This window comes from Piliocolobus tephrosceles, chromosome 2 (genome assembly GCF_002776525.5).
Source record: "Piliocolobus tephrosceles isolate RC106 chromosome 2, ASM277652v3, whole genome shotgun sequence".
Lineage (NCBI taxonomy): Eukaryota > Metazoa > Chordata > Mammalia > Primates > Cercopithecidae > Piliocolobus > Piliocolobus tephrosceles.
Genome location: NC_045435.1, coordinates 15,857,773 through 15,882,823, shown reverse-complemented (window position 1 = coordinate 15,882,823; position 25,051 = coordinate 15,857,773). Strand labels below are relative to the sequence as shown.

At 35.6% G+C, this 25,051-nt stretch overlaps 1 protein-coding gene across 1 annotated transcript; it reads left to right on the top strand.

Moving 5' to 3' along the window:
- Window positions 1-5,315: 5,315 nt before the first annotated feature.
- On the top strand, window positions 5,316-6,045 carry LOC111545136 (peptidyl-prolyl cis-trans isomerase A). The gene has a single exon (XM_023216064.2). It carries the CDS (start codon window positions 5,355-5,357, stop codon window positions 5,850-5,852), a length of 498 nt encoding a protein of 165 aa, XP_023071832.1. The 5' UTR covers window positions 5,316-5,354; the 3' UTR covers window positions 5,853-6,045.
- Window positions 6,046-25,051: the final 19,006 nt, after the last annotated feature.

Here is a 25,051-nt window from a genome sequence, read left to right as displayed (position 1 = left end):
TCTTATGCTAACATCAGGACAATATATAATAAATGAGCAAATACATTACTTAGAACAGGTTCTACTTACTGCAAATATGTGTTATGCTTACAACAAATATTTACAAAAAACATTTAAAACCACTTTGTATCTTTTAGGAAGTTCCAAAGACATCACAATGAGAAATCCAGTTTAAATGTTTCTTTGCTTTCATCATTTATTGTCAAATGAAGTTTTTACTAAAAAAAAGATGTTTGGGGCTGCTTTTAAGCTTTGTAATTTTCATTCCAATGTACAAACACCTTATTTTATTGCTAAAAATTAAGTGAAGTAAAGAAAAATTATTTAGGAATAAATATTATCATTACCCAAAAAAAATGCAATATAATTGATAAATTGGGAATATTTTTAACCTGCAAATTACTAACACTCATTATTTTACAGAGTTGATTCAACATTACAGAGATAGCAGTGATAAGAGGCAGTTGCACCAGAGTTGCATAGAGGTTTGCCTGTAGCTCTGGAATAAGACCACTTTCCACCTGCTTGCTTAAAACCTTAGGCTATTTATTTAACTTTTTAAACTTTGGCCTCACAGTTTATAAAACTGTAACATACCAGTGCTTCCCTTGTAAGACTGTTGTGAAGATTTAGTAAGATAGCCCATGCAAAACCCCAAGCCTAGCACTTTTTTGGGTAAGAGCTTCTATTAATATCATCAGTGTAATTTCCCCAATAACTCTCTGCCATTTTTTTTTCCTAAAGATTCACCAATCAGTATAATTGTCCACCTACTACCTGGTTAACTACTGAACTTATCCACTCTAAATAGGAGACAGTGAATCTGAGTTTTTTGGTTATTGTGATATGGCAAACAGTGCATCTCCTTTTCCTTAGATTTTGACAGAATATCACTTGATGGAAAGAAGGATCTTCTATTATGTTCTATCAAGTACTCCTGACTTATAAGTAAAGTGCATTTTACCAAAATACAGTAATTGATAATTGATGGCAATTATGCAGTGGTTGTATCTTTAGAAAAATTATAAATGATGCATAAAATTATACAACTTATTTTGATAAATACAGGAAATATTTTAAAGCACTTACCTCTGTTGTATATTATAATCAGTTAGAAAAATTAAAGGAAAGAGGTAATGAGAAAGAGAAGGAAATTAAGTTTAAAACTGAAGTGTTGGTGATTAAAAGCAATAGAGAGTAAAGAAAATGAGAGAAGAGAAATAATCAAAAGAATGGAAGGGAAAAGAGAAATAGAGGTTCTTTGGCAGGGGAGGAAACACACTCTAAAAGAGAAAAATGAACATTACTGCCAGAAAATAGCAGAATGCCTCTATGTGCTCAAATGAGTGCAAGTTTATAGATACAAGAGGAGCTACTGATTTCCTTGCCCTGGTCCATCAAAGAAGTCTAATTTCCCTGTCACAGAACCCAGCAATATCCTCTGACTCTACACCCTATTCTTTCAGTTCCCAACTCTAACAGCTTTCCTGAGACTCCTTTATTCCTTGCTACCAGTTTTGTCAAACTTGTTCATCTGCTATCCACTGATGATGATTTGTCAAGCACAAGGGCCAAACTGACCCTCTCTATCTTTTATTTGTTGTAACCCCAAGTATTGTGACACTGGAAAGCATTCCATTGTCTCTGCCACCACCCCCAGTTTATAAAATAGACTTTAGAAAATGCTATGCTATCAATGTCTCTTTCCGATCTAAGTCACCTGCTGAGAGCAGCAGACCCCTGTAGAGACCTTTCTACAGTGAATGAATCCTTGATCATGTGCATCCCCCTTGATGACTCGTTCTTAGTTTCTGAAAATTACTTACTGTACTAGAATAGAGTTAAGACGTTTGGATTGCACAGACTGGAAATGAGATTGCTGGAACGAGAACATGTGGAGAGTAAGCACAGATTTTGTCAACTTTTTATTTTCCCCAGTAAGATATTTTCTTCTGAAGAATGTAAATTTGTCATTTAACCCTCCTATTTAATACCCTTCTTTTAACATGGTTTCATAGGCCTTGTAGGATCTGGTCCCTAGCTGACCTCCCAGGCCATCTCAATCTATATCCCTCTTTGTGATCTGCAAGTCTGATCTGTGCACACACCGAGCCCTCCACATAAAGGTATTCTTTTCTCCTTTTGCCTAGTTAACTCTTACACATTCTCCAGGGTTCAGTTTAGATACCACTTCTTTCTTGAGCTCACATATCATCTCTACCTAGACATCACCCCATTCCTCTCCAGATTAGACAGACTGCCTCTGTTACATGTTCTGATAGCACAAACTTTTCCTTCATAGCATTTAGCACATGTGGTATGTGCATGCATGTGCATGATGGATTATTGGATAAATATGTTTCTGACTTTAAATTATAAGCTCTATGAAAGAATAAATCAAAGCTGATAGTGTCATTGTTGTATTTCTTTTGTCTTTTATCTGGGGATAATTTATATATGGTAAGTACTAAGAATAACAGTTGTCAAATGATTGGATTAGTTGTTGGCTAAAGAAAAAAATAAGCTTTTAAATAATTAAAGTTAGTTTTATTTAGAAGACTTATTTAGAACTAAAGACTGAGGCCTACAGCCGAGAAGGAGTCTTTTAGAGAGGTTTTGTCAGACTGTTCTGACACAGTATTTTAGCCCACTGTTTAGTATAGATAGTGGGAGTTTAGAAAGCATAAAATCATATCAAGCTTGTTTAGAAGGTATGTTAAAGTTGAATTATATTGGAATTGGGATGTAAGAGTATACTTGGTTATAGGTTACAGAACCACCATCACTAATACCATCAGACAGACGTTATCTTATGTGTAGGAAGAAACAAAAACATTGGTCATTTATCTTTTAAGGAGTATAGTAACTCAAGCAAGAGAGGTCAGGGGCCTTGTGTTCTATTCTGTTTTGTCTTCAGAGTATCTTTCTGGTGAGTTGTACATAGTCACAGAAGCAGGGACTTGTGAAATTATGTTGGTAAGCAGAAATAAGCAAACATGGCTTCTTATGTTTGCTACTTTGTCTCACAAGTTTTCCTTTTTGGTCATAAATTAACCTTCTGGTTGTATTTGACCAACATTTGTCTCAGGTAGCTAAGAAGACTCTTTTTTAGCGAGGTTGTTCATCATAAGCTGTAGTTGTAAGGAATGAGTATTGGGCCCAACATGTATCTTCTTCTATTTATTGAAAACGATGTTTTGGATTATGTATATTTTTTAATTAATCTGTTTTTCATAGACAGTCTTATTTTTCTACCTAATTTAACACCTTTACCAAACTATTATAAGAATACTGTAGATTATATACAGCAGTATATCTTTAATAGTATCAAAGTGAGTTATAGATTAGAAAAATACATGATAAACATTTAACAAAATTTGAACATATATTTGTATTCTTTTTATTAATTACATTTTGCTTTTTTTTTGTTTTTTGTTTTTTTTTTGAGACAGAGTCTTGCTCTGTCGCCCAGGCTGGAGTGCAGTGGCCGGATCTCAGCTCACTGCAAGCTCCGCCTCCCGGGTTCCCGCCATTCTCCTGCCTCAGCCTCCCGAGTAGCTGGGACTACAGGCGCCCGCCACCTCGCCCGGCTAGTTTTTTGTATTTTTTAGTAGAGACGGGGTTTCACCGTATTAGCCAGGATGGTCTCGATCTCCTGACCTCGTGATCCGCCCGTCTCAGCCTCCCAAAGTGCTGGGATTACAGGCTTGAGCCACGGTGCCCAGCCTATTACATTTTGGTATCTATATTATTAAAGTCTTTTTTATGAGAAGTAATTTTAGGATAGAATTGATAGTAAATGCTTTTCGAAACTATGGATGACAAAAATTTATAATAGTTACGGTTAAAATTAAACAAAAGTTTTTAGTTGACAGGGAAATTCAGTTACTTTTATTATATGCAGTATTTTAAGATAATTAGAATTATGACTGACATCATATAAGGAGCATCAGACTTTTATAAACTTTATATAATTTTTAAAATATTTGTATGAATGATAAATTCATATAAATATAACTAGAAATATTTAATGTCAATCAAAACTATAATGTTAGCATTTTATTAATTTATGTAACTTTAAGACTACTTATATTAATTGCATATTTATAAATGTAACTGAAAGAATATATGGTATTGTTTATTGTTTGATAATATATTTATATGATTTATTAAATAAGTATTGAGGAAACCTTGAGTAGGGGAATATATTGTTCTTAGTAACAGCATGAAAAGGTTTTTGGTTATATTCTTCAATTTAGACATAAGGAGCCAAAAGTACAGAATTAATTTATAATAGAGAAATATATATACTTTTTTAGACTTTCAAAATAAACTTAGCATCAGATCACAACAGTAGCAAGAAATGGAGAAAAATAAAACTTATGGGAGTAGAGAAAAGTTTCAAGGAGAAGGTTGTTATCTCAGCGAAGTAAACGGTACACTTTTTCTAGAGGAAAAGGAACAGAAGGTAATGATTTTTGTCCTCTAAATTATGTATAGTGAGGTACACTAGAAATTAAACTTTTGAGATATAAATGTAAGAAGTTTCTAAAAGAAACTGATTTTAAAAATAAAAATTTAAATCTGTTCTGATTTTACTAGTAGTAAATTAATATTTTAAGAAGACCTTGTTCTAACATAGGAAACAAAAATTTTTAGTTTTGTATTAGTATATTTTTAATATTAAATGGTAATCTTTAGAAATTATAAATTATAGCTAACCATTATATATAAAATTTATTTTATAGATTTTTTACACACTTTATTATGTCTATGACATGTTTGAGCTTTCTGTTTTGTCTTTAAAAAAAGTCATTTTATTTTAGAAAAAATTATTATATGACATTTTAAATACATAAATTTTAAACTTTTTAATTAAAATGTATTTACAGATCCATAAATTTTAATATCTTCATCTCTTATTTACTGTTTTTTGTATAAATAACCTTTAAATAACCTCTGAATCAGACCAATTTATTAAAGAGATATTTGCATTTATTTACGAATTTTGTATATTGTATATAGAGTTACATGTTAAACATTTTAAATATTTTGTAAACTTAAATTTTAGTGAAACCCTAGAAAGCAGGAAATTTTTAATTGTCCATCACATAGTATTTTACACCTAAGAACTATTTTATGAATCTTAGAAATAGGTTTTCTTAAAATTTTTAAAATTAGAAATGACCCAGACATTTAATGATTATTTATTATTTAATTTAACATAACTTTTTAAAAATTATATTAAAAGTTTACTTATGTGTTCATTTCATTCACTGTAATGTAATTTAACTTTAATAGTTTATCTAGGCTTTGCAGACGCTGCCGCCGAAGAAATTCTTGTACTACTAGCCATGGTCAACCCTACCGTGTTCTTCGACATTGCCGTCGACGGCGAGCCCTTGGGCCGCGTCTCCTTCGAGCTGTTTGCAGACAAGGTTCCAAAGACAGCAGAAAATTTTCGTGCTCTGAGCACTGGAGAGAAAGGATTTGGTTATAAGGGTTCCTGCTTTCACAGAATTATTCCAGGGTTTATGTGTCAGGGTGGTGACTTCACACGCCATAATGGCACTGGTGGCAAGTCCATCTATGGGGAGAAATTTGAAGATGAGAACTTCATCCTAAAGCATACAGGTCCTGGCATCTTGTCCATGGCAAATGCTGGACCCAACACAAATGGTTCCCAGTTTTTCATCTGCACTGCCAAGACTGAGTGGTTGGATGGCAAGCATGTGGTCTTTGGCAAAGTGAAAGAAGGCATGAATATTGTGGAGGCCATGGAGCGCTTTGGGTCCAGGAATGGCAAGACCAGCAAGAAGATCACCATTGCTGACTGTGGACAACTCGAATAAGTTTGACTTGTGTTTTATCTTAACCACCAGACCATTCCTTCTGTAGCTCAGGAGAGCACCCCTCCACCCCATTTGCTCGCAGTATCCTAGAATCTTTGCTCTCGCTGCAGTTCCCTTTGGGTTCCATGTTTTCCTTGTTCTCTCCCATGCCTAGCTGGATTGCAGAGTTAAGTTTATGATTATGAAATAAAAATTAAATAACAACAAAAAAAAATAGTTTATCTAGATTATTTATGAGCACTGAAATATTAGTCAAAGTTAGTCATCATTTTAAGTTATTTTCCTGTTGACCAGTTTCTTGCTAATCATTTAATCTTAAAATTAAATATATCAATATTTTATTGATAACTCCAAAGATATAGCTGTTTTTATTAAACCAATAATATTAAATTAGTCATTAATTTTAAAATTTTATAAAGATTATTTTGGTTTTGGCTTGATTTATAGTGAAGGCAAAAAGGTATGTTGAGAATTTTGAAGAAACATTTATTTTCATCTCATCAATAATTTTTAAAACCTGCTTATTTATTAAAGATTTATTTAAGTCATGTGAACTTGGAAAATATTGAACAGGGTGTGGGTGCGCTATGCGCTCTATTCTGTTTTGTCTTCAAAATATCTCTCCAGAGAGCTGTGTGCCATCACAGAGTCAGCGGCTTATAAAATTATAATGACAAAAATAAAGAAACGACGTGACTTACTATGTTTGCTACTTTGTCTCACTGAACGAATACTTTCAACTCCTTTAAAAAGGTCATTTTAGGCTGGTGCCCTGTGGCTCATGCCTGTAATCCCAGCACTTTGGGAGGCGGAGGCCAGCAGATCACCTGAGGTCAGGAGTTCGAGACCAGCCTGACCAACATGGAGACACTCCATGTGTACTAAAAATACAAAATTAGCCAGATGTGGTGACACATGACTGCAATCCCAGCTACTCAGGAGGCTAAGGCATGACAGTCTCTTGAACCCGGGAGGCAGAGGTTGTGGTGAGTCGAGATCATGCCATTGCACTCCAGCTTGGGCAACAAGAGTGAACCTCCGTGTCAAAACAACAACAACAAAAAGGTTGTTTTAGCGCCAAACAACAAAGAACAACCAAATCTTAGCACTAGGAGATTTTTAACACTAAATTCCAAATAGTTTGACCCAAAATAAATAAAGATATATATATATTTTTTATTCTATGGATTTAAAAAGCTTAATTATGCACCTGAAATTAAGCTATGATCTATCCTTTCTCTGCACTTAAAGATCAATTGTCCTAGATATAAGACATAACCATTTTTATGACATTGGCAAGAAATATACTGAAATGGCACAGAATTTTTTTTATACATACAGGATCCTGCTTCCTTGTGATAAGAACCATGTATAAAAGGAATGCTCTCAATTTCCAGCAGAAGGTAAAAGTAGTCTGAAATTTATCCTGCAAATTTCTGTTGCTTCTTGAGACTGTGCCCACAGTTTTCCCTAGTCTTGTTTTATCTTGTCAGTTGACACTAAAAGTTGTAACGTGTATTCAGTTATTTTTAGTTTTGGGGAGTGGGGTGCGATTGAGAAAACTGAGGTGTTAAGCCTCAAGTGTGAATGTCTGCAGTAAAATTAAAGTCTCAGATTGAACATAATATTAGGTGGTTAGTGTTTATTCATATGCCTGTCTATAAGCTACAAGGAAATGACTAAAACATGTATTTTATGTCTTTTGTTTTTCTATAGTTATGAAGCCGACTAAATATTTGATGGTTTGAACCAAGGCACTATCTTGCAGTGATAAGTAATTTATTTTCTGTTGACATCCTATCTGTCACACTCAAAGAGGTCCAGACATCATATAACAACATGTAAACTCAGAAAATATAAACTATACACATACACATGAAAAAATATGACAAGCCATTTATGTTAGGTTTAAGAATTGCCACAAGTAAATAAAATAGCATTGTTATGAATATTGAATATTAATCAAATAATCTATCTTTTCTACATCAAAACAATCACTTTGTGTTGGGATTAACTCTTCAAACAGGATACTATTTTTGGATTTAGCTGTAACATTTTCAGAAGATTGTTCATAAATTTAGGTAATTACCAAAAAGAGTTTCAAAATGCCTAGTATTTATTAATTTAGAACAATCATGTCCTAAATATCCAGACATGACCTCAACCATAATGCAAGTAGCTCACCACCGTTTGAGGCTATAAGTGGGTCAAGATAATAAGTAATTATAAAATTTGTTCACTTGTCACACAAAGGGGGCTATAATCTGTTTGGATGTTGCACTCCCATGAACAGATGATTATTCTTAATGGAACTATTTCCATGTGCCTTGAGTACTAGTGAGCTGACAGCAGTGACAGAAGTGTGCCAACAACTTGCCCTTAAGTTGTATTTTAGACTGCTGGAATGAGCGGCATTTTTCTCTTATGGGATTTAATAGTTGGTTCCTGTGCCAGCACTGTAAGTTTTGCTACTACTTTTGTTTCACGTTCTGCATAAATCTAGTTATAGTATACTTCACTAGAAACAACCAAAATGAAGAGAAGACACTGGCTATAGTAACTTAAATATAAGATCATTTCATTAAAGTCTTCATAAATCTTCCCTTGAATAACTGCAGGATAACAGCAGAATGTTTTCACTGATTGTGTTTGATGTTCATTTTTTATAATCATCTCTGTGATATCATCATATGCCGTTGGAACTAAAACCTGAAATAGGATGAAATGTCTAACATGATGTACACTAATGTATTTCACATCCCTGTTCTTACCAATAAATGCACAGAAAGCCTGACTGCACACATTCCCCCATGCTATTGTAGGGAAGGTTAGAGCATCTCAAAGGAAATACAGCAATACACTGTATCCTGAAGCTGTCTGAAACTCTGGCCATCTCCTTCCCCAAATAGAAAATTTGCTTGAAGACAGGAATTTGTATCCAATCATTGCCTCTTTCTAGAACTTCACCAAGGACAAAGAGGACAAAGGTATCTGTTTATGTACCTACCTGATACTAGAAAATCCACTGTACTTCGATATTTATTTATAATACGAAGCTTAGTGTTTTGTTTGTTTGTTTTGAAAGGGAGTCTCCCTCTGTCGCCCAGGCTGGAGTGCAGTGGCCTGATCTCTCACTGCAAGCTCAGCCTCCCGGGTTCCCGCCATTCTCCTGCCTCAGCCTCTGAGTAGCTGGGACTATAGGCACCCGGCACCACACCCAGCTAATTTTTTGTATTTTTAGTAGAGACGGGGTTTCACCGTCTTGGCCAGGATGGTCTCGATCTCCTGACCTCGTGATTAGAAAGTTTTTGATCTGATAGATCAAACTTTGCTTGGGCTTCAGAATAATGATCTAGGAGACAGTCTCTACACAAACCATTAGCTAGACTAGGAAAAAAAGACATAAGTCCCAAATAAATAAAATTATAAATGAAAAACAAAGCATTACACCTGGTACCACAGAAATACAAAAGATTACAAAAGACAACAATCATACACTAACAAATTGGATCACCTAGAAGGAATGAACAACTTCCTAGATAAATACAACCTACCAAGACTGAATCATCAAAAAAATATAAAATCTGAACAACTCAATAATGAGTAAGGAGATTGAATCAGTAATTAAAACACTCTTGACAACAACAGAAAAAGCCTAGGTCCAGATAGCTTCATGGCAGAATTCTGCCAAACATTTAAAGAACTAATAGCAATTCTTCTCAAATTCTTCCAGACAATTGAAAAAGAGGAACTACTTCCAAATTCATTTTATTGGTCAGCATTATCCTGATACCAAAACCACACAAAGAAATGGCAAAAAAAGAAAATTACAGTCCAATATTCCCGATGACCATAAAAAGAAAAATCCTCAACACAATACTAGCAAACTGAATTTAACAGCACATTATAAACCATGCTCAATGGGATTTATCCCTAGGAAGCACAGGTAGCTTAACATAAGCAAATCAATTAGTATTATATACTATATTAACAGAATGAAGGATAAAAATTATGTGATTATCTCAATAGCAGAAAAAGCATAGGACCGAATTCAACATCCTCTCATTATAAAAAAGAGCTATATAGAGAAGAAATGTACCTCAATATAATAATCTGTGACAAGCCTACAGCTATCTTACTCACTGGTGAAAAGTTAGAACCTCTGCCTCTAAGATCAGGAATACAGTAGGATGCTTATTCTGGCCACTTCTAGTCAGCATAGTACTGGACATCCTATTTAGAGCAATTTTTTAAAAAGGCATCCAAATCTAAAAGCAAGAAGTAAAATTGTCTCTGTTTACTGATAACATTCTTACATAGAGAAAATTCTAAAGATTCCACCAAAATATGTAAGAGCTAACAAATTCAGTAAAGTTGCAGAATAAAAAATCAATATACTAAAATCTGTTGCATGTCTATACACCAACAATGAAATATCTGAAAAAGAAATTAAGAAAATTAACTCATTATAAAAAAAGTAAATTACTCAGGCATAAGTTTAACCAAGGAGATGACAAATTTGTACACTGAAAACTGTAAAACATTGATGAAAAAACATTGAAGACACACATAAATGGAAATACATCTCGTGTTCATGTGTTGGAATAATTAATATTATTAAAATGTGCATAACACCCAAATGCAATCACTAGCAAAACTTTAATGGCATTTTTCACAGATACAGAAAAATCAATTCTAAAATTCATATGGAACCACAGACAATCTCAAATAGCCAAAGCAATCTTGAGAAAGGACAAAGCTGAAGCAACACACCTCTTGATTTCAACTTATATTACAAATCAAGAGAGTATGGTATTTATATAAAAATCAAGAGAGTATGGTATTCTGTCCAGAGCAACTGGACAGAATAAAGAGCTGATAAATAAATTCATGTGTGTATGATCAATCAACTTTCTACAAGGCTCCAAGAACATACAATGGGGAAAGGAAATGGATCACTTTAGTGAATGGAAAGTAATGATGGTATGGGAAATTAATGGTACTGAAAAACTGTATATATACATGCAAAGAATGAAATTAAACTCTTTTTTATTCCACATACAAAAATTAACTAAAAATTAATTAAAGACTTAAACATGAAACCTGAAATTGTAAAACTCCAAGAAGAAAACTTAGGGGGAAAGCATCTTGACTTGGTGATAATTAGATATTGTTTGAATATGACACCAAAAGCACAGGCAACAAAAGCAAATATAAACAAATTAAATTTCATATGACTAAAAAGCTTCTGCATAGCAAGGAAATAATTAATACAATGAAAGAGAAGCCTATGAAATGGGAGAAAATATTTATAAACCATAGATCTGATAAGTGGCTAATATCCAAAATGTACAAGAATCTCAGATAACTGAGTAGCAAAAAAATATATATATATATCTAATTCAAAAATGGGCAAAGGAACTGAATAGATATTTCTCAAAAGAAGATAAACAAAGGGCCTACTTGTATATTAAAAAATGCTGAACATCACTAGTCATCAAGGAAATGTAAATCAAAACCACAATAAGATATCACTTTACACCTGTTAGAATGACTATAATTAAAAAGTCAAAAGATAGCAAGTGTTGGCGAGAAAGTACAGAATATGCAACCCTTGTACACTGTTTGTGGAATGTGACTTGATACTGCCAGTATGGAATATACACTCTAGCAATTCCATTTCTCTGTATATATCCAAAGACATTGTAATCAGGATGTCAAAGGGCTATCTCCACTCCCATGTTTCATTGCAGTATTATTCACAATAGCCAAGATATGAATACTACCTAAATGTCTACAGATGGATAAACAAAGACATTGTATTGGTCAGGTGCAGTGGCTCACGCCTGTAATTCCAGCACTTGGGGAGGCCGAGGTGGGTGGATCACAAGGTCAGGAGTTCAAGACCAGCCTGGACAAGATGGGGAAACCCGTCTCTACTAAAAAAAAATACAAAAATTAGCTGAGCATGGTGGTGAGCACCTGTAATCCCAGCTACTTGGGAGGATGAGGCAGAGAATTGCTTGAACCCAGGAGGCAGAGGTTGCAGTGACAGATCATGCCACCGCACTCCAGCCTGGGTGACAGAGTGAGACTCTATCTCAAAAAAAAAAAAAAAAAAAAAAAAAAAAAAGACATTATGTTATATATTTATATATGATGGAATATTATGCAGCCTTAACAGAGAAAGAAATTCTGCCATTTCCAGCAACATGGATAGACTTGGAGGGCATTGTCTTAGGTAAAATAAGTTAGACACTGAAGGAAAAATGCTGCATGATTTCACTTAAATGTGCAATCTAAAACAGTCAAACTGATGGAAGCAGAGAATGGTTGTTGCCAGGAGCTGTGCGGAGAGGAAAATGAGGATGTGATGGTTAAAGGTAACAACCATGTCTGTTTACTGTTACAGGTAACAATACTGCATTTTATACTTAAAGTTGCTAAAAGGGTAGGTCTTATGTTAATTCTTCTTACAACTACAATAATTATACCAATAAACCGGATGTCCACAAAACTTTGGGAGGAGATATATATGTTTATGGCTTTGATGGTCGTGATGGTTTTGTAAATAAATACTTATCTCAAAGTCATAGAGACATACACACTAAATATATACAGCCTTATATATGTCAATCAAACCTCAATAAAGTGATTGATTGATTGATTGATTGATTTTGAGACGGAGTCTTGCTGTGTCACCCAGGCTGGAGTGCAGTGGCGCAATCTCGGCTCCCTGCAAGCTCCGCCTCCCGTGTTCCCACCATTCTCCTGCCTCAGCCTCCCGAGTAGCTGGGACCACAGGCGCCGCCACCACGCCCGGCTAATTTTCTATATTGTTAGTAGAGACGGGGTTTCACCATGTTAGCCAGGATGGTCTCGATCTCCTGACCTCGTGATTCGCCCGCCTCGGCCTCCTGAAGTGCTGGGATTACAGGCGTGAGCCACTGTGCCCGGCCGTGATTTTTTTTTTAAAAAAGGAAATGTTAGAAAAGCTTCATAAAATAGGTAACTAATAAATGGAGCATTTAATAACAGAAGTATGAGTACTGTTTAAATTATTGACTTCATAAAATGGAGATGATAATATCCACATCACAAATTTGAGTATTAAACAAGATACTATCTGTAGAGTGTAGAGTGCAAAACTCACCACCTAGCCTTTGGGTCTCTAGGACAGTTTCTGGCATAGCATAGAAACTGTAGGATGTTAGATTTGAGAGAGAGTATTCCAGATGTATGGAAAAACCTAAGAAATCATTTTGAAAGATGGAAAGGTTTTAGTTAGAGAACACGGATCATTCTGTTGTGGCTAAAACCAACTATATATAGGACAAGTTTGTTAATTCAATAGATTGGAATTCTTTCTTAAACAGGCTTTATCTACCAATGTAATTAGTAAAGTAATAACATCAAGTTATAATATTTCAAAATGGCCTATAATCAAGAAAAAGAAAAGAAGAAGGAAAAAGTCATTGTTGTACTCAAATCCCAAACAAAATAATGAAACTATCTTGAATTTCAGCTCACAGACAACCATTTTCTTCACAACTCATAAATTAAGAATTATTTACCTAACCTGTTAAGTTAAAAATACCACTCTATATTCAGAAGATACTTAATTTAGATCCAAAAGAAATTGGTTTTTTGTGTGTTTGTGCAAAATGTGGATAATAATAGTATCTACTTCATGTATTTATTGTGAGAATTAAATAAGTTAATAACTGTAAAATTCTCAGAACAGTGTCAGACATGCAAGAATTTTTCAATAAACTTTAGTTGTTATGATGGTGTTTAGTTATTATGATGATGTTCTAAATGTTGATTCAACAGATCTCAATGTTCACATTATGATATAAGCAATTGCATAGACTTTTCATTACATATTTGCAATTGCCGGGCGCGGTGGCTCACACCTCTAATCCCAGCACTTTGGGAGGCCGAGGTGGGTAGATCACGAGGTCAGGAGATCGAGACCATCCTGACTAACATGGTGAAACCCTGACTCTACTAAAAAATACAAAAAAATTCGCCGGGCGTGGTGGCGGTGCCTGTAGTCCCAGCTACTCGGGAGGATGAGGCAAGAGAATGGCGTGAACCCGGGAGGTGGAGCTTGCAGTGAGCAGAGATAGTGCCACTGCACTCAAGCCTGGGTGACAGAGCAAGACTCTGTCTCAAAAAAAAAAAAAAAAAAAAAAAAAATTGGCAATTATTTTGTGATTGATGGGTATCAGAGACAAAGTTTTTAGCGTTGTTTTTCATTCTGTATTTCTATGATACTTTGGTTTCTTTGAGACATAGTCATTGCCTATTTAAATTCCACACACCTTTCAATGTGCACCTAACCATATCTTTTCAATGAAGTATTTTTTGCTGCCAACCCCCAATTCTGTCTACCCCCAACTAACTCCAGTAACATGACACAATTCCTATCCCACTGGGAGAAAGTCTGTTCACTCACTGATCTTACTCAGTTTTGGGTGCTCTTTGATTTTAAAATTCCTTGAGGTCAAGGATTATCTCTTATTCTATTTTTGTTTTTCTTAATGAGTGGAGAAAACCTGTACACTAAGAGTGCTCAGTAAGACTGCTATATGCTTAGTAGAATTAACACAATTAGCATGAGAAGTAGGAACTGGGAATGACGAGAGCAGGAGTAAGTGTTCACTGGCAGGGGCGGGTTTCAATAAGAATAAAATATGTCAAGTCATCTATTGTGAGCCATCTATTGTCCCAATTTTGTATGTTGAAATCTCAATCACTAGTACCTCAGAATGTAATCATATTTGTATAAAGTGTCTTTATAGGGGTAAAGTTAAATGAGGTCATATGCGTGGGTCCTAAATCCAATATGGCTGGCATTCTTATAAGAACAGAAAGAAACCCCAGGGATGGGTGCCTATGAAGACGGGACCACATGAAGGCAAAGCAGCAAGAGGGCAGCTGTCTGCAAGCAAAGGAAAGAGGCCTCAGAGAAAGCCAAACTTGTTGACACTTTAGTCTTGGATTTCTAGCTTCCAGAAATGTGAGAAGACAAACTTCTATTGTTGAAGCCAGCCAGGCCCAGCAAACTAATATACCATCTAAGTTACCTTTCCAACAGATCTATATCAAATTAGCCGAGGTGCTCCAATAAAAGATATTAAATAAGTGAAACTCATGAAAAGCATCTTAGCTTCAGAGTTATGGGTTGACTTGTACTTCTTTCTCACCAGAATTCATTTGTAGAAGTCCTAATCTTCAGTACCTGAGAAGGTGAACTTATTTGAAAATAGGATAATTTCAGATGTTATTAGTTAAGATGAGGTCATATTGGTATAGGATAGACCTCTAATCTAATATGACTGGCATCTTCATAAACAGGAGAAGTTTGGGCACAGAAAAAGACACAGGGAGATTGCCATGGACGTTTGAAGTTATGCATGAAGTTTCATGATTCAAAACAGAGACTATTAATTCCTGATGACTCTAGTTTCTCTTCCTATAGATTATAATGTTAGTTTATAAATACAATATGGTAGAGTCACAACTTTGAAACTATAAAACTAAGAGAGTTGGGATTTAGGTATTCCTGTGTCCCACTTTCAACCTCCTATCTTGCCTTAATGCCACTGAAAACACGCTTGAGATCTAATTAGTAAGTGCGGTATTCTGGAACAAGACAGAAGGAAAAGTAAATTTCATAAAGGGACATTGCCTTTCTACAGGCTTTTGAAGAGCATTTTCAAAGAGAATAATTGTAACTGGTTGTAGGGAATTTATGCAATAACTCAACCTACTCTTACAAAAGGTATTTGCTTACTCATTGACTGAACATTGAACTAACAGGTGAATAACAGATGACTAAATAAATACTTATCTGTAAAACGTATTTGTGGAATCATGCCAGACATGGTGGCTCACTCCTATAATCCCAGCACTTTGGGAGGCTGAGGCGGGTGGAACTCCTGAGCCCAGAAGTTCAAGACCAGCCTGGGCAACATGGCGAAACCCCATCTCTACCAAAAATACACACCAAAAAATTAGCTGGGCATGGTGGCGTGTGCCTGTAGTGCCAGCTACTTGGGAGACTGAGGTGGGAGGATCGCTTGAGCCCAGGAGGTGGAGGTTGCAGTGAGCTGAGATCATGCTACTGCACTCTACCTTGGGTGACTCAGTGAGACCCCCATCTCAAAAAATAAAATAAAATAAAATAAAATAAAATAAAATAAAATAAAATAAAATAAAATAAAATAAAATAAAATAAAATAAAATAAAAAACACATTTATGGTATCAGGCTGGCCAATCATGGAACATCAGAATATATTTGGGTTTTTTCTCTGAGACAGAATCAGAAATTTTGATCCTTTTTTACCCTCTTTCTGAAAAAAAAAAAAAAAAAAAAAAAAAAAAGCCATTTACAATGAAGCTAACAAGGCATGTGATTCAGTGCTCCTTTTTTGCATTAGCCCCTTAGGAGAGGCCCTAGCAACATGTTCCCATGGTCAAATGGTTTTTGTAATACTTTTCAGGAAAAAAATGTAATCTTTTTTCTTAAAGAAGCCCTCAAAATTCAACAAATTTCTGAATCCACGTATCTCTCTAAAGCAACATTCAGAAATGTGAGAGCTTGATGCTCTCTGCCTATATCTTCAGGAGAATGAAGGTGCAGGACCTAACTGGGCTTAGCTAAATTATGGCCCCATTTAACAGCTGATGGGCTCACTCACAGGTAAAGAGGCTAGAAGCACTAATACAGGAGATAGAAAGTGATTATTTAGGTAGATAGTGAGGGCAAAAGAGTCCTTAGCAGAACTTCTCTTCTAACAAAAGGCAGCCCAAGAAATCATTTTTTTTCCCCTAAGAGCAGCCTGAAAGATTCAGCTGAAAGCATAACTAAGGAAGCCAGAAGCTTGCACTGGGGAATGACTGCAGCTGCACTGATAGAAAAGGGCTACCTGGGGCCAGGCAAGTCCACCATGGAAGTTCCATCTTCCCTCTTTTTGTTAGCACATGTACAGTAAGAAAGAAATGGGCAACATGGAGAAACTCAGGCAGAGAAACCACCTGCATAATAAAAGATTGGGGTAGGGGCTGCCAGAGATTCGTGCTGTATGCAGATGGCACACCTGGTCCTAAGTTGTTTTTCACACCATATGTAGATCAGACACCGCCTCCCCAGTAGCTCATCTATAAAACCCCCTGCATTTCACAACGATAGGCAACACATTTTTCCATGACCCCTCTCTGTAGCAAAGAGCTATTCTCTTTCTTTCACCTATTAAATTTCTGCTCTTAACCTCACTCTTTGTGTGTCCATGTCCTTGATCTCTGTGGCCATGAGACAACCAAACTCGGTGTTACCCCAGGCAACAAGGCCACTTCAGCATGGCCCCAGAAACTGATAATGTGCTTTCTATGTCATCATTAAAAGTTATCTCATACTAGGCAATGTATTGTTTTCCTTAGTTATTTGGCCATTGATATTGCCGTCTTGACTCCTGCTATACAGGAAGCGTTAAGTCAGAAAAATCAAAGGGATGGAGACAGTGGATGGGGACAGGAGAGGAGAGAATAAAAATAGACTAGAAAATAATTTTTTTTTTCTTGAGAGAGAGAGAGGATCTCACTTTGTTACCCAGGTTGGAGTGCAATGACATGACCAGGGCTCACTGCAGCCTTGATCTCCCTGGGGTCAGGTGATCCTCACACCTCAGTCTCCTGAGTAGCTGGGACTACAGGCATGCACCACAACTCTCAGCTAAATTTTTGTATTTTTTTAGAGACAGTCTCCCTGTGTTGTCCAGGTTGACTCAGGCAGTCCACCCACCTTTGCCTCTCAAAGTGCTGAGATTACAGGTATGAGCCAATGTGTCCAGTCTAATAATTTTGAATAAGACTTTTTATAGGGAGAAATCAATCAATTTATGAAAATAAAGTTCATCTTAGAAAAATCACAATGGGCTTTTAAAATGTGATTGCCAATGTCTTTTAAAAGATATTCTCTTTCTGAAAAGCTTAAATAATTAATTTCAAAACATATTAGAAATATGTGAAGACTAAGGTATGAAAAATCCTGCATATAAGTGACACAAAATTAAGGAGATGACCAAAGAATTTACGGCAATGACAAAAGAAAAAAATTGAATTTCTATTTTAATACTCAAGTCTAATATTCTTAAAGTTGAGTGAGGCCATCAAAAATGAAAAAAAAATCCCCATCTTGTTTGATTTTACCTTTTTTCATTTAAGTTAAAGCAAAGATCAAAATCTGCCTTATTTTTTAATGACATCAAATGTCCTCTTATCAGAAAGCCATTATCTGCTCACTTAATATCTGAAGGTGATAATCAATCAATTTATCACCAGGTGATACATTAGCCCTTAAAACTCAGTCTAGATATGGTGGGTGCTGACTGCTTGTAGAATTATTACATGACTTCAACCAAATACTTATCAGAACTTATGTTAATTAAACCTAGCACTAGTAATTAATTACCAATAGATTTTAATAAATAAACACATTCAAACTATCATAATAAAAACCTATGGAATATTCAAGGCAATCAAGGCGTTCCATAATAATTCAATCGTTGACTGTGGGTATTACACTTAAAATTATTTTTAAATTTTTATTTATCCTTTCTGTTCCAAACGCCACTGCCACCCCAAATCCAGAAAATTGCATTTGTTTTTGTGTTCTTCTTCAATTTTCATAAAGGAATAAAATGTAATAACCATCTGTATATCTTTCCTAAAATTTATTATAATATAATAATTTGGGGGGTAAATCTATTCTCCTTTGCATTTTAAGCAATATTTTTCAGATGAATCATTGTAGTCTAAATTGTGCATCTAGCTATTATAGTTAAATGTCCATAATTCCCAAAAGAAGTTCCAAAGACCTCCTTAGGAAATGAGCTAATTTGACATTCACTCAGAAATTAATCTCTGTGAGTGGTAACTCTCCTTCAGTTAACAATAAAATAGCCTACCAAATTTATTGTGTTTGATTTTGTAAATTGAAAACAAAGCCTGCCCTATAAGCTATACAATTTAAATAACTAGCTTTCCAAATACCAGTTATTTGCATAATGCTAATATTATGTAATAGATGCACAAAACTTTCAGTTAATATGTGATGTTAATGAGAAATCACTTAACAATACATTTTTTATGTAAATATCAGTTACTAACATTCATGCTGATAAGACAGAGACCAGTATGAAAAAATGCCCTTAAGTATTCAATAAAGAAATCAAAATGTGTTATTTCAATGCTTTGCAGCTTGTTTCTGTCAAGAATAACTGATAATCAGGATAGTGCCAGAAGAAGGGTTCAATTTTCAAGAAGTTGCACCTGTGATTTCAGCTGCTGCAGGTCAATGGCAAACACTCAAGCTGAAATTACAGAAGCTATAAAACTGTTGACAGCAGAACTCAATTTTATTGCCCTCACATTCCAAGCGAGTACATCAGGAATAGGGTTAACCAGCTGCATCCCAGACTGTAGACACTGCTGCTTCATAAAGAGCCATAATTTTTTGACACTCCTTTTAATATTTGACATTAATTTTTATTTGAATTATAATAACTATCTTTAATCAAGTACTTATTATATGTCAGGCATCTTACTAGATTTTTATATATTATTTATGATGCACAAATAAAGAAACTGAAGTTCACAAGAGATAAATAGTCTGCCCACCTTTTCAATGACATAGTGATTTGAATTGGCCTGCTAGATTCGAAACACATTATGTTGTTACCCTCTCCTCATAAAATGCTCCCTCAGAACAGCAGCAGTGGCATCACTTAAGACCTTTCAGAAATGCAGAAACTCAGGTATCACCCAAGGTAAAATGGACCAAATCTGCACTTTAACAAGATCCTCACATGAGCCATATGTTCATGACAGTCAAGAAGTACTGCAGGCTGCAGTAGTGGCTCATGCCTGTAATCCCAGCACTTCGAGAGGCCAAGGTGGGTGGATCATTTGAGGTCAGGAGTTCAAGACCAGCCTGGCCAACGTGGTGAAACCATGTCTCCTACTAAAAATACAAAAATTAGGCAGGTGGTAGTGGCGTGTACCTGTAATCTCAGTTACTTGGGAGGCTGAGGCAGGAGAGTTGCTTAAGCCTGGGAGGTGAAGGTTGTGGTGTCACCAGACTGCACTCCAGTCTGGGCGACAGAGTGAGACCCTGTCTCAAAAAAAAAAAAAAAAAAAAAAAAAAGTACTGCACAACACTATTTCATTGAAAGCAATTTAAATGACCGTTATGGAGCTCTTGTATCCTTCCAGTGAATTAAAATCAGTTACCTAATTGCAAACATATACAAACATATCATTCACACTTTCGGTAATATACAAACTAGGAAGGAGGGCTTGAGAAAAGCAGCATTCTGGAAAGCATTACTAGGAAATAAAGAATATCGGATTTGTCCTAACCAAATTCAAAGATATTTCATAATTTAATGTTAAATCACCATCATGTTGTTTTCTTAACAAAAATAATTACAGTAACTGTAATGTTTTATTTAAAAATCAATTAAATTTATCATGTGTTTATTCACTCAACCGTTTAATGAGAATTTGCTGAATGTTTACAGAGTTGTTCCCAAATTTTAGCTGGCATGGAAGTACCAAGAGGGCTTGTTCAACCACAAATTGTTAGCGCCCCCGCCCCCCGCCCGCCCCGGGGCTTCTGATTCTGTGAATTTCTAACAAGTATGCAGACTGTGCTAATGCTACTACTCCAGGCATTACTCTTGAAAGCCACTGACTCTGAAAACACTAGCCATTATACTATTTTGGAAACTATAATGAATTTGATAGTGTTTTTTTCCCTAGAAACTTACAGACTGTTGGGCAACTACAATGACTACTGTCAGGTTCACTACGACACCAGAGGTCAAGCTGAGGTCCAGATGGAGTGAGGGAATGAGCAGCAAGAACACTCGAGGGACGCAGGCAGGTGAAAGATGATTTTATTCAGCAGCAGCTCTCATCAACAGCTTTCTCTCACACTGTCTGCCCTGTCTTAGCTGCTTAGTCCAGTGGCCCCCACACACAGCTGTGCAGTCGGCTCTCCCTTGCCTTCAGGGTCAGCAACTTAACTCTTTTTCTCTCTGAGCACAAGTGAGCCAAGCTGGTCCTGGCTCTCCCTTGTCTGTCTGCAGAGATGGACATCTCTGGCTTTCTCTCTCTTTCTCTGGGCGCCAGCAGCCTGCAGAGTGGCAACAGGGCAATTAGAGCTTTTATAGACAATAGTGGCTTAGAGTCAAATGATGGCCTTTCTGTGTTATGGCTATGGTGGTGAGCTTCTCTATGTTATGTCTACATGGCTATGAAAACAAATGGGGTTATACACCTGCACTCTAAACTTGCTGAGTCACACAGGATATAAACATCTACCTTGGCCTATCCTTGACCAAAGCACAGCCATGTTCTTTACAACTACATAAATATGTGTGAGTTAGAAAATGATCATCAAAAAAGGTACAAAATTCATGCTACGGGTATTCAAAATGCAGATACATTATTTCTAGCTACAAGATTCAAGTGAAATTTCAAATAAAAATGGAAGAAAAATGAAAAAAATGAATTGAAATTTGGGGATGAGTCAATGTTGTGCTTGTAACAGACTGTGGATAGAATCTGGAATTTTAGAATTGTTTAGGCAAGGTATTCTTTGGATTAATAATCACTGAATATAAACTAAGAGACAGAAACACAAACAATTAAGATAGATAGCTGCTTGATCTGTCAAAGTTCGAGAATTGGAAAATAGAAACTAAGTTTGGAAGAACAGATTGTAGGCAAATAGTAGAGGGTGAAATTAAGTACGTTGGGCACTTATTATAAATAATGAGGTGCCAGTTAAATATTTTAACCAAGCAGAGTTATAATCAGTTCTGGATTTTAGGAAGTTTTATCTGCAAATTATCATAGCTAAATTCCTGCAGCTAGTATGTGATAGAGGTAGGGTTTTAATCAGTGATGTTTTCTTTCCCAAATTTATTATTTTCATTCCTCCATTTTGAAAATGTTTTAGGAAAGGGGAAAAATGATAAAATAGCAGTAAAGCAGGGTGAACAGATAGATGAATGAATGGATAGATAAGTATATGGGTAAATGTGGAGATGGACATATATATATGTATATATATATATGGATAGATATGGATAGATCAATAGAGATAGAAAGATAAAAAATGAGATAGAAAAGCAGATTAAGTTTGAAGGAGAGAAGATGAAAAGGAAAAATTAAAGAGGGAAACTTAATGGTATACAATATTTTTAAAAGGAAAGAAAGAGAATCAGTGCCACAAATGGCCAGCTGAGCTAGGGGAAGAAATGTTGTTTATTCCCCCCCTATAATAGAAGGAAAGCAGAAGAGTTAAGTGAAACTATAGAACAAAAAGATACATATAAACTTCCTATCAGAGTGTTTATCTGAAAGAGCCTATTCCCCATAAAGTGCAACAGAACAGAAGGACTTTTGGAAAGGGCATACTGGAAAGTGTCAAGATTCAAAGATGGAGGAATTTGGAGAGTTTAGAATAGAGGTGTTTTCAATAGAAGAGGCTTACTAGGATTCAATCACATTATTTTTGTATTCCAAATGAGGAGTTTTGTTCCTATAATTCAGACATTGCATTAAAATATTACCTTCTAATAGGGCCATTCCATATTTCCTTGTAAAATACCCACCACCTTGTCTCCCCAATTCACATCATCCTGTTTTATCACACCCTGTATTTAAAATTATCTTGTGTATTTACACACTCATATCTTACCTCCCTACTATCCTTAATTTATAAAATCCAGAAGAGTAGATACTTTGCCTATCTTTCTCATTGCATATCCCCATTGTCTAGAACAATGTTTGGTAGGGGCTATGAGTTCAAACAATAATTGTTAAATGAATGAATACTACTTTATGACTTTGCCACATAATTCAACAATTCCAGTAAAGCATACTCAAGGTGGAGATATGAATGACCCAGATCTAGAGAGTGGCACAGTGTGGATAAAATTTAAAAGCAAAACCAAAAAGTGGTTATTCAGAGTACAAGAAATACATCACAGAACTGCCTGATGTGGGTGCTAGATTTAGTCAGCAAGGGATCCTAGAAGCAAAATACTGAAATAAAGTTAGATGAGAGAATAGATATGAAAGTTAAGTCTTGAGAAATGATTCTTAATGTGTGGTCCAGGGTCAGCAGGATCACATTGCCTGGACAATTGTAAGAAATTCAAATAATCATCCCAACCTGAGAAATACTGAATCAGAGACACTGGAGCTCAGTGTATTTTAACAAGCCTTTCAGCTGCTTCTAAACCAGGTGAAGTTTGAGAACCACTGCTTTGGCCGTGAGGATAGGCATACCTTATTTTATTGCATTTCACTTTATTGCTTTTTGCATATATTGCATTTTTTACACATGGGAGGTCTGTGGCAACTCTGCATCAGGCAAGTCAATGGGGGTCATTTTTCCAACAACATGTGCTCATTTTGTGTCTCCATGTCACATTTCTGTCATTCCAGTAATATTTCAAATTTTTATTATTATTATATCTGTCATGGAGATCTGTGATCAGTGATCTTCAATGTTACTATTGTAATTGTTTTGCGGTGCCAAAAATGCACACATATAAGATGCCAAACTTAACAAATGAATACTGTGTGTGTTCTGACTGCTCCATTGACCAGTCATGCCGCCATTTCTCTCCCTCTCATAAAGTCCTTCTCTTCCCCAAAATGCAACAATATTAAAATTAGGCCAGTGAAAATCCTACAATGGTCTCTAATTGTTGCAATGAAAAAAACAGTTTCCTGTCTCTAGCTTTAAATTAAAAGCTAGACCAGGTGTGGTGGCATGCGCCTGTAATCCCAGCTACTAGGGAGGGTGAGGCAGGAGAATTGCTTAAACCCGGGAGGCAGAGGTTACCATAAGCAGAGATCGCGCCACTGCACTCCAGCCTGGAAGACAGAGTGAGACTCCGTTCCAAAAAAAAAAAAAAGCTAGAAAGGATGAAGCTTAGTGAGGAAGGTATGTCAAAATCAGAGATAGGCTAACAGCTAAGCCTTTTGTACCAAACAGTTGGCCAAGTTGTGAATTCAAAGGAAAAGTTTAAGGAAATGAAAAGTGCTGCTCCAGTGAAGACATGAGTGATAAGAAAGCAAAATCATCATATTGCTTATGTGGAGTAAATTTTAGTGGTCTGGATAGAAGATCAAACCAGTCACAACACGCCCTTAAGCCAAAGCCTAATCCAGAGCAAGGCCCCAACTCTTCAATTCTATGAAGGCTGAGAGAGGTGAGAAAGATGCAGAAGAAAAATTTGAAGCTAGCAGAGGTTGGTTCATTAGATTTAAGAAAAGAAGCTCTGTCCATAACATAAAAGTGCAAGATGAAGCAGCAAGTAACGATGGAGAAGCTACAGCAAGTTATCTAGAAGATCTAGTTAAGATTATTGATGAAGGTGGCTACACTAAACAACAAACTTTCAATGTAGGCAAAATGTGTATTGGAAGAAATGCCTGTATACATGAGTAATATTCTATGGAAAGCATATATTTTACAAGTCTCCCTCCACTGGAGGGACTCAGGACAAAGTTAGGGTTTATAGAAGAAAGAATTTATACATCGAAAAAGTAGGGCTTAGAATGTTTTATTACTGAGTTATCTTCCAATTTTGAAAGTCAATGATTCTAAAAGCCTTTACTCCACATTTAGCCCACTGTAGATAAATACGTAAAATGAGATTTCTTCAAATCTATTCTTTTTGTTAGAAAATAATTTCATTTTCTCTAAATTGCAGTCATCTCCATTGGCTAAGAACTGACAATTGAAGAGTTGAACTAAATTGCTCTTATTGCATTAACATGGAGATAAGCATCACTTATTTCTTCATATTACCTGGTTCTGTTTAAGGAAAATTTGTGCAAGGACTCCAATTTTTCACTTAAAAAATGCAAAAAATAATACTCTATGATGTTCCATAACCAAACAAAAGAATCAAACTAAATGAAAATAAAAGTATTAGCCTAATATGTGGAAAGCAAAAACAGATTTCCAGGACCTCATTTAACACATATTGAGAGTTTTATTAGAATCCTCTGCCAATGAAGTATAGCTTTGCTGTTCAAAATAAATGCTGTAACAGCTTTCCAAATGATCTGCATTGCCACCACAGATAAATATCTTTGTCAG